This window comes from Palaemon carinicauda, chromosome 23 (assembly GCF_036898095.1).
Source record: "Palaemon carinicauda isolate YSFRI2023 chromosome 23, ASM3689809v2, whole genome shotgun sequence".
NCBI lineage: Eukaryota > Metazoa > Arthropoda > Malacostraca > Decapoda > Palaemonidae > Palaemon > Palaemon carinicauda.
In genome coordinates, this window is record NC_090747.1 from 75,032,423 (window position 1) to 75,042,422 (window position 10,000).

Genomic DNA, 10,000 nt, shown 5'->3' on the forward strand with positions numbered 1-10,000 from the left:
TATGGCATAAAATGCATCCAATTGAAATGATTGCGATGTTTAAAAACTATGCTGGTAACTCAACTAATTTTTGACATATGCAAATCCTACACTAGATTAGGATGTCCTAAAGTGTCTTCTCAGTCTAGAATCATTAAGTATTACAATTGCTAATTTGTAGCCATGATGACTAATAAAAACATCGGTTACAAAACTTGGCGTGTGACATTTGTTTTGGGTAACATATACCTGTATAGTCCAGGCTAAAGATGTGGCTTGGCCTGGTTTTAGATATTCATCCTAATTGTGAAAAGAATCTATAACTAACAAATTTTGTGGTCGCCGGCCTTTCAAAACCAAACCAACATACAAGAAAAGTGTAAGATCGAAATTATTGACTTATTTTTTACGGTTATATATAGGTTTCTACTGCAAGTTTACAATATTATTGCAACACTAAAATTTCCCTTGTCAAAATTGTCCAAAGTAACAAAGTTTTCGTGATTAGGGATATCATTTTCAATAATTGGAATGTTAATTGTCGGAATGTGATGAATCATATATAGCTTTAATCTTTACAAGCTGATCCGAAAACTAAACCTAAATAGCAGATGGACGGACAGCAATACTTAATAGCCACAATTCATGACAATGGTATCAACAGTTATGATCGACTTCGCTCGATGTTTCTTAAGAGGTGTGTGGTCGGTTCCTAACCATATGAATAGGAATAATTAGAACAAAAATATTTCGTTTTATTTGCAGGTTTCTTTTTTTTTCCTGTGAAAACAGTAATACAGCATTTACCCTAGAAGCAATTTTTCATTTAATACACATCAGGTCCACTTTATCATAGCATTTACGCGTTTTTTCTCTTGTATTTCAACACTTCAGGAGTGCAAGAATTTTATGCTGATTTGAAAAGAGAGCATGCATTGAAAAAAGGTTAAGAACCACTGATCGCTATGAGCGTTCATGAAATAAAATTAGACATTGGTTCCTTACTGCTGTTACGATTCAAGAAAAGTGAATATGCCGGGGGGTTTTCAGTGAAGTAACAAACCATCCATAACCAAACCGCGATTTGATAGAAAAAAAAATTAAACCACGTGACCAGGGACCGCCTTAAAATCAACCAATATCACACGTGGTTTAGGTTTGCTTGTGTTTTTAGGTAGTTACTGAACATCTTTGGAACTTGGGATTTTCCCCCAAAAGAAATGCAAATCCAACGTAACCTTGCAAAGTAGTTATCGGTTTTGTGTGATCCTTGGGCACATCCAAATAACATAAAAAAAAGTGTGTCCTTATCTAACTATTGGATACAGGTAGTAGAGAGAGAGAGAGAGAGAGAGAGAGAGAGAGAGAGAGAGAGAGAGAGAGAGAGAGAGAGAGAGAGTGAGTTACAAGGATTCTGATGTCTCAAAGACTTTTTAGTCCATTCGCAGAGACTCCATTTATTAGTGTGCTACTGTTATTAACACACATTGAGTATGTGTTGTTTGAGATGTTGAGTCTTGAAATAAAGTCAAGCATGTTAACTTTAAAATGGTTTATTCTCTAAAAACAACAGTGTTAACATCTCCATCACAGGAGTATAGCTGGTTTGGTCGGATGACCAATTCAGGTGAAGTATAGATAAGAACTGCCTAAAATATCGATATCACAGATATCGTATATTTAGTTGTCTCAGCATTTAAACACAATATGTAAACTTTACATTCGTCTAGGAAGACACTTGCATCCGGTGGCGACACAATCTTTCACACGGTATGCATTTGTGTTTATGCTTCAAAAAAATGTTACATTGTTGAGAGATGCAAAATGCATCCTGTTATGATTTTGTCTGACTACAGCAAATCTCACGCTAGCTTCTTCTTCCACAATGACATATTACGTCATGTGTTTTAAACATGTAATAACTAACTATTACACATTTGCTCTTTGGTAGAGCGATTGCGTTTAAGCATTTGGAGAGTTCCTATGATCTTATCTAACTTATTCTTGAACCAGAGAGAGAGAGAGAGAGAGAGAGAGAGAGAGAGAGAGAGAGAGAGAGAGAGAGAGAGAGAGAGCAGCTACTAGGATAATGCAAACGAAGGCTATATCATTCTGACGTATATTAATTGGAATAGTCAGTTCCCGCAGTATTTAAGGATGCTCTATAGAGAAATGTATTAAGGAATTAAAATATATCAGTGTGATTATGCTTTTAGATCACTATTATTGAAAACGATTGCATTTCTTATAGGAATAAGAGATAAGACCTCTTTATCTCTCTAATATATATATATATATATATATATATATATATATATATATATATATAGATATATATATATATATATATATATATATATATATATATATATATATATATATATATATATCTTTAATCATCGCATTTCTTTGAGTGCTATTGGTAATTTCTCTACCCCTCACGTTCGAACCATCAAACGATATCTTGGTTGTTTAAACGTCAGCCACCTTTCAGGGCAAGAAGGTCATGACCTCTCCAAGTCAGGTCTGGCAAGGCGACACCGGTTTTGTTGCTGGGTGTACATATATACATATATATGTATATATATGTATATACTGTATATAGAGATTATCTATATATATGTACGTATATATATATATATATATATATATATATATATATATATATATATATATATATATATTGTGTGTGTTAGTAAGAACATGACATTTTTGCACATAAATGTGTTATCCTCCTAATAAAATCAGCATCGTTATTAATATATTAGGGAAAAGTATGTTACAAGATTACATAATCATTTCAAACTTAGCATCTTTACACAAATCATCATTTCTGGGGTATCGAGAGATGATGTGCCCTCTCTTGAAATTCCTCCATCACTCAGAAATTGAAGGTATTTCAGATTCTCTTCTTATAGCCTAGTCAGCACATTTTACCTGCCACAAGCAGGGATATTCTCTATATATCTCAATTAGGTGTAATAATGTTAGGTTTCTTCTCCATTCAAAGGGTACACTGGATCATATCCATTTAGTAATTGGATATATCATGTTGGTGGTTTTTATGCAATAGAATTAGTGTCTAGTTTTCCGTGAGTATGGCTAAATCATGTCAGATCTTCATGCCAGAAGGATAATCTATTTCGAATTTTGAAAGAAAAAAATGGTCTATCACTATTCAAGTCTTGTAAGGAAAACATTGATCCAAGAATGTTACCTACAATAATGCTTTTCGTCTAAGGCAAGTCATGATTTCGCTTAGTTTGTCATTCTTATCACTTTCTATTAGAAGGCATTGTACACTGCTTTCTCCCCTATTTTTTTAGTTCTAGAGATTGTCTTGAGAAAAGTAAAAAAAAAAAATTATATTAATCTACTAACGTTTAGGGTGACATTTTATACTAATCTAACGTTTAGGGTGACATTTTATACTAATCTAACGTTTAGGGTGACATTTTATACTAATCTAACGTTTAGGGTGACATTTTATACTAATCTACTAACGTTTAGGGTGACATTTTTACTCTTTAGTATCAGCAAGATGTTGTTAGATACGAACAAGTGTTTTGTTGTTACTTGTACAAATATACCGATCTTCGGGTAGTCTGTAATTAAAGGAACAAAGGGACTGCAATTTTGAGACATAATTCTGTCCTTTTGGCCCAAACTCGGAAGGCAGGATGCCAAAAGATACCATTAAATGTGCCCGTTTTGGCAACGCCTATTTTTTCCCCGTTAAATCTTCTCGTAAATTCGGGTACCTTTTTACTACCATATTTCATTCCTCTGAATCTAATATGTTATCGGCCGTCATAAAACCTGATCCTTCTTCTATTACAAAATTTCATCCCAATAGAAATAAAATGTCTTTCTCGCTCATAAATTCTGGTACCTTTTATTGTAATATCTCTGGGGAAGAGGCACTTGGGATACCTCGACGGAATGGGCAGTGATCTTCATTAATCAAATGATCGGCTGAGTTGATGGATCGAGAAAACCGGAAATGGCATCTTATTCAAAATGGCGGTAATGATCATTTATATACTTATTGGAACTAAGCCAGAACTGGATGTGAGTTTGAAGCGTGGCAATCTCTCTCTCTCTCTCTCTCTCTCTCTCTCTCTCTCTCTCTCTCTCTCTCTCTCTCTCTCTCTCTCTCTCTCTCTCTCTCTGTACAGCTAATATAGATATCTAAAATATTTTTAAAGGAATAACAAAAAGTAGAGCACTACAATCTCTGCACGCTTAGCACAAAGCGGTCCAGGGACAACGAATACAAACTTTAATTGAAAAGATACAACAAAGCTCAATTTTTTTTTTGCATACAAAATAACAAATACATGGAACAGACTTCCAGCGGATGAAGTGAACAGTAACACGGTAAACGAATTGAAAAATAAGTTAGAAAAGATGATAAAATCTCTTAAGCAAACTAATTCGCTTTACCCAAGAGCAAATGTAAAGATGATAAAATCTCTTAAGCAAACTAATTCGCTTTACCCAAGAGCAAATGTAAAGATGATAAAATCTCTTAAGCAAACTAATTCGCTTTACCCAAGAGCAAATGTAGTTTTCGCGGTTGGACTAAAAAGTCTGCGTAACTCTCTCTCTCTCTCTCTCTCTCTCTCTCTCTCTCTCTCTCTCTCTCTCTCTCTCTCTCTCTCTCTCTCTCTCCAACACAAGAAGCCATCCCAGCACCCTTTTAAGTCCAGACTGCTGTATCAGGTCTAAAATCATTGATGCAACAGAATGTGCTTCATGTCTCTTGAATAGTAAATTATATCTTCAGAAAACTTATCGTCCTAGATTGAATATCTGTTCTTGCTATGATGTATTATGCATAGTTGATATCTACTCTTGTGGATGGTGTAAAATTTTGTTTACCGATTGATAGACATTTGAGTACCTTTATACAAAGACGTACACGGACAGGCACACGCATACTCACACACACACACACACACACACACATATATATATATATATATATATATATATATATATATATATATATATATATATATATATATATATATACGGAATGAGACTTTTTGGCGCAGACGTTCTGGCACAGGACTTTTTGGTGGGTTGATTTCTGACGCAGGGCTTTTTGCCGCAGACGTTCTGGCACAGGACTTTTTGGTGGGTTGATTTCTGGCGCAGGACTTTTTGGTGGGTTGATTTCTGGCGCAGGACTTTTTGGTGGGTTGATTTCTGACGCAGGGCTTTTTGCCGCAGACGTTCTGGCACAGGACTTTTTGGTGGGTTGATTTCTGACGCAGGACTTTTTGGTGGGTTGATTTCTGACGCAGGGCTTTTTGCCGCAGACGTTCTGGCACAGGAGTTTTTGGTGGGTTGATTTCTGGCGCAGGACTTTTTGGTGGGTTGATTTCTGACGCAGGGCTTTTTGCCGCAGACGTTCTGGCACAGGACTTTTTGGTGGGTTGATTTCTGGCGCAGGACTTTTTGGTGGATTGATTTCTGACGCAGGGCTTTTTGCCGCAGACGTTCTGGCACAGGACTTTTTGGTGGGTTGATTTCTGACGCAGGGCTTTTTGCCGCAGACGTTCTGGCACAGGACTTTTTGGTGGGTTGATTTCTGGCGCAGGACTTTTTGGTGGGTTGATTTCTGACGCAGGGCTTTTTGCCGCAGACGTTCTGGCACAGGACTTTTTGGTGGGTTGATTTCTGGCGCAGGACTTTTTGGTGGGTTGATTTCTGGCGCAGGACTTTTTGGTGGGTTGATTTCTGACGCAGGGCTTTTTGCCGCAGACGTTCTGGCACAGGACTTTTTGGTGGGTTGATTTCTGACGCAGGGCTTTTTGCCGCAGACGTTCTGGCGCAGGACTTTTTGGTGGGTTGATTTCTGACGCAGGGCTTTTTGCCGCAGACGTTCTGGCGCAGGACTTTTTGGTGGGTTGATTTCTGACGCAGGGCTTTTTGCCGCAGACGTTCTGGCACAGGACTTTTTGGTGGGTTGATTTCTGACGCAGGGCTTTTTGCCGCAGACGTTCTGGCGCAGGACTTTTTGGTGGGTTGATTTCTGACGCAGGGCTTTTTGCCGCAGACGTTCTGGCACAGGACTTTTTGGTGGGTTGATTTCTGGCGCAGGACTTTTTGGTGGGTTGATTTCTGACGCAGGGCTTTTTGCCGCAGACGTTCTGGCGCAGGACTTTTTGGTGGGTTGATTTCTGACGCAGGGCTTTTTGCCGCAGACGTTCTGGCACAGGACTTTTTGGTGGGTTGATTTCTGACGCAGGGCTTTTTGCCGCAGACGTTCTGGCGCAGGACTTTTTGGTGGGTTGATTTCTGGCACAGGACTTTTTGGTGGGTTGATTTCTGACGCAGGGCTTTTTGCCGCAGACGTTCTGGCGCAGGACTTTTTGGTGGGTTGATTTCTGACGCAGGGCTTTTTGCCGCAGACGTTCTGGCACAGGACTTTTTGGTGGGTTGATTTCTGACGCAGGGCTTTTTGCCGCAGACGTTCTGGCGCAGGACTTTTTGGTGGGTTGATTTCTGACGCAGGGCTTTTTGGTGGGTTGATTTCTGACGCAGGGCTTTTTGCCGCAGACGTTCTGGCACAGGACTTTTTGGTGGGTTGATTTCTGACGCAGGGCTTTTTGCCGCAGACGTTCTGGCGCAGGACTTTTTGGTGGGTTGATTTCTGGCACAGGACTTTTTGGTGGGTTGATTTCTGACGCAGGGCTTTTTGCCGCAGACGTTCTGGCACAGGACTTTTTGGTGGGTTGATTTCTGACGCAGGGCTTTTTGCCGCAGACGTTCTGGCGCAGGACTTTTTGGTGGGTTGATTTCTGGCACAGGACTTTTTGGTGGGTTGATTTCTGACGCAGGGCTTTTTGCCGCAGACGTTCTGGCGCAGGACTTTTTGGTGGGTTGATTTCTGGCGCAGGACTTTTTGGTGGGTTGATTTCTGACGCAGGGCTTTTTGCCGCAGACGTTCTGGCACAGGACTTTTTGGTGGGTTGATTTCTGACGCAGGGCTTTTTGCCGCAGACGTTCTGGCGCAGGACTTTTTGGTGGGTTGATTTCTGGCACAGGACTTTTTGGTGGGTTGATTTCTGACGCAGGGCTTTTTGCCGCAGACGTTCTGGCGCAGGACTTTTTGGTGGGTTGATTTCTGACGCAGGGCTTTTTGCCGCAGACGTTCTGGCACAGGACTTTTTGGTGGGTTGATTTCTGACGCAGGGCTTTTTGCCGCAGACGTTCTGGCGCAGGACTTTTTGGTGGGTTGATTTCTGACGCAGGGCTTTTTGCCGCAGACGTTCTGGCGCAGGACTTTTTGGTGGGTTGATTTCTGACGCAGGGCTTTTTGCCGCAGACGTTCTGGCACAGGACTTTTTGGTGGGTTGATTTCTGACGCAGGGCTTTTTGCCGCAGACGTTCTGGCACAGGACTTTTTGGTGGGTTGATTTCTGACGCAGGGCTTTTTGCCGCAGACGTTCTGGCACAGGACTTTTTGGTGGGTTGATTTCTGGCGCAGGACTTTTTGGTGGGTTGATTTCTGACGCAGGGCTTTTTGCCGCAGACGTTCTGGCACAGGACTTTTTGGTGGGTTGATTTCTGGCGCAGGACTTTTTGGTGGGTTGATTTCTGGCGCAGGACTTTTTGGTGGGTTGATTTCTGGCGCAGGACTTTTTGGTGGGTTGATTTCTGGCGCAGGACTTTTTGGTGGGTTGATTTCTGACGCAGGGCTTTTTGCCGCTGACGTTCTGGCACAGGACTTTTTGGTGGGTTGATTTCTGGCGCAGGACTTTTTGGTGGGTTGATTTCTGGCGCAGGACTTTTTGGTGGGTTGATTTCTGACGCAGGGCTTTTTGCCGCAGACGTTCTGGCACAGGACTTTTTGGTGGGTTGATTTCTGGCGCAGGACTTTTTGGTGGGTTGATTTTTGGCGCAGGACTTTTTGGTGGGTTGATTTCTGACGCAGGGCTTTTTGGCGCAGACGTTCTGGCACAGGACTTTTTGGTGGGTTGATTTCTGACGCAGGGCTTTTTGCCGCAGACGTTCTGGCACAGGACTTTTTGGTGGGTTGATTTCTGACGCAGGGCTTTTTGGCGCAGACGTTCTGGCACAGGACTTTTTGGTGGGTTGATTTCTGACGCAGGGCTTTTTGCCGCAGACGTTCTGGCACAGGACTTTTTGGTGGGTTGATTTCTGACGCAGGGCTTTTTGTCGCAGACGTTCTGGCACAGGACTTTTTGGTGGGTTGATTTCTGACGCAGGGCTTTTTGCCGCAGACGTTCTGGCACAGGACTTTTTGGTGGGTTGATTTCTGACGCAGGGCTTTTTGCCGCAGACGTTCTGGTGCAGGACTTTTTGGTGGGTTGATTTCTGACGCAGGGCTTTTTGCCGCAGACGTTCTGGCACAGGACTTTTTGGTGGGTTGATTTCTGACGCAGGGCTTTTTGCCGCAGACGTTCTGGCACAGGACTTTTTGGTGGGTTGATTTCTGGCGCAGGACTTTTTGGTGGGTTGATTTCTGACGCAGGGCTTTTTGCCGCAGACGTTCTGGCACAGGACTTTTTGGTGGGTTGATTTCTGGCGCAGGACTTTTTGGTGGGTTGATTTCTGGCGCAGGACTTTTTGGTGGGTTGATTTCTGACGCAGGGCTTTTTGCCGCAGACGTTCTGGCACAGGACTTTTTGGTGGGTTGATTTCTGGCGCAGGACTTTTTGGTGGGTTGATTTCTGGCGCAGGACTTTTTGGTGGGTTGATTTCTGACGCAGGGCTTTTTGCCGCAGACGTTCTGGCACAGGACTTTTTGGTGGGTTGATTTCTGGCGCAGGACTTTTTGGTGGGTTGATTTCTGGCGCAGGACTTTTTGGTGGGTTGATTTTTGACGCAGGGCTTTTTGGCGCAGACGTTCTGGCGCAGGACTTTTTGGTGGGTTGATTTCTGGCGCAGACGTTCTGGCACAGGACTTTTTGGTGGGTTGATTTCTGGCGCAGGACATTTTGGCGCAGACGTTCTGGCACAGGACTTTTTGGTGGGTTGATTTCTGGCGCAAACGTTCTGGCACAGGACTTTTTGGTGGGTTGATTTCTGGCGCAGGACATTTTGGCGCAGACGTTCTGGCACAGGACTTTTTGGTGGGTTGATTTCTGGCGCAGGACTTTTTGGTGGGTAGATTTCTGGCGCAGGACTTTTTGGCGCAGACGTTCTGGCACAGGACTTTTTGGTGGGTTGATTTCTGGCGCAGGACTTTTTGATGGGTTGTTTTCTGGCGCAGGACTTTTTGGCGCAGACGTTCTGGCGCAGGACTTTTTGGTGGGTTGTTTTCTGGCGCAGGACTTTTTGGCGCAGACGTTCTGGCACAGGACTTTTTGGTGGGTTGATTTCTGGCGCAGGACTTTTTGATGGGTTGTTTTCTGGCGCAGGACTTTTTGGCGCAGACGTTCTGGCGCAGGACTTTTTCGTGGGTTGTTTTCTGGCGCAGGACTTTTTGGCGCAGACGTTCTGGCACAGGACTTTTTGGTGGGTTGATTTCTGGCGCAGGACTTTTTGGTGGGTTGATTTCTGGCGCAGGACTTTTTGGTGGGTTGATTTCTGGCGCAGGACTTTTTGGCGCAGAGGTTCTGGCGCAGGACTTTTTGGTGGGTTGATTTCTGGCGCAGGACTTTTTGGTGGGTTGATTTCTGGCGCAGGACTTTTTGGCGCAGACGTTCTGGCGCAGGACTTTTTGGTGGGTTGATTTCTGGCGCAGGACTTTTTGGTGGGTTGTTTTCTGGCGCAGACGTTCTGGCGCAGGACTTTTTGGTGGGTTGATTTCTGGCGCAGACGTTCTGGCGCAGGACTTTTTGGTGGGTTGATTTCTGGCGCAGGACTTTTTGGTGGGTTGTTTTCTGGCGCAGGACTTTTTGGCGCAGACGTTCTGGCGCAGGACTTTTTGGTGGGTTGTTTTCTGGCGCAGGACTTTTTGGCGCAGACGTTCTGGCACAGGACTTTTTGGTGGGTTGATTTCTGGCGCAGGACTTTTTGGTGGGTTGATTTCTGGCGCAGG

The 10,000-nt window shown here is 43.1% G+C and overlaps 1 protein-coding gene across 1 annotated transcript in view; it reads right to left on the reverse strand.

Moving 5' to 3' along the window:
• Window positions 1–10,000, reverse strand: part of LOC137617661 (protein piccolo-like) — a 121,288-nt gene that overhangs the window by 11,758 nt on the left and 99,530 nt on the right. The window contains exons 3-5 of the mRNA XM_068347665.1: window positions 8,789–9,456; window positions 8,101–8,360; window positions 5,733–7,323 (exon numbers count right to left, since the gene is read on the reverse strand). Coding sequence (XP_068203766.1) covers window positions 5,733–7,323; window positions 8,101–8,360; window positions 8,789–9,456 — 2,519 coding nt within the window. The remainder of the gene's footprint in view (window positions 1–5,732; window positions 7,324–8,100; window positions 8,361–8,788; window positions 9,457–10,000) is intronic.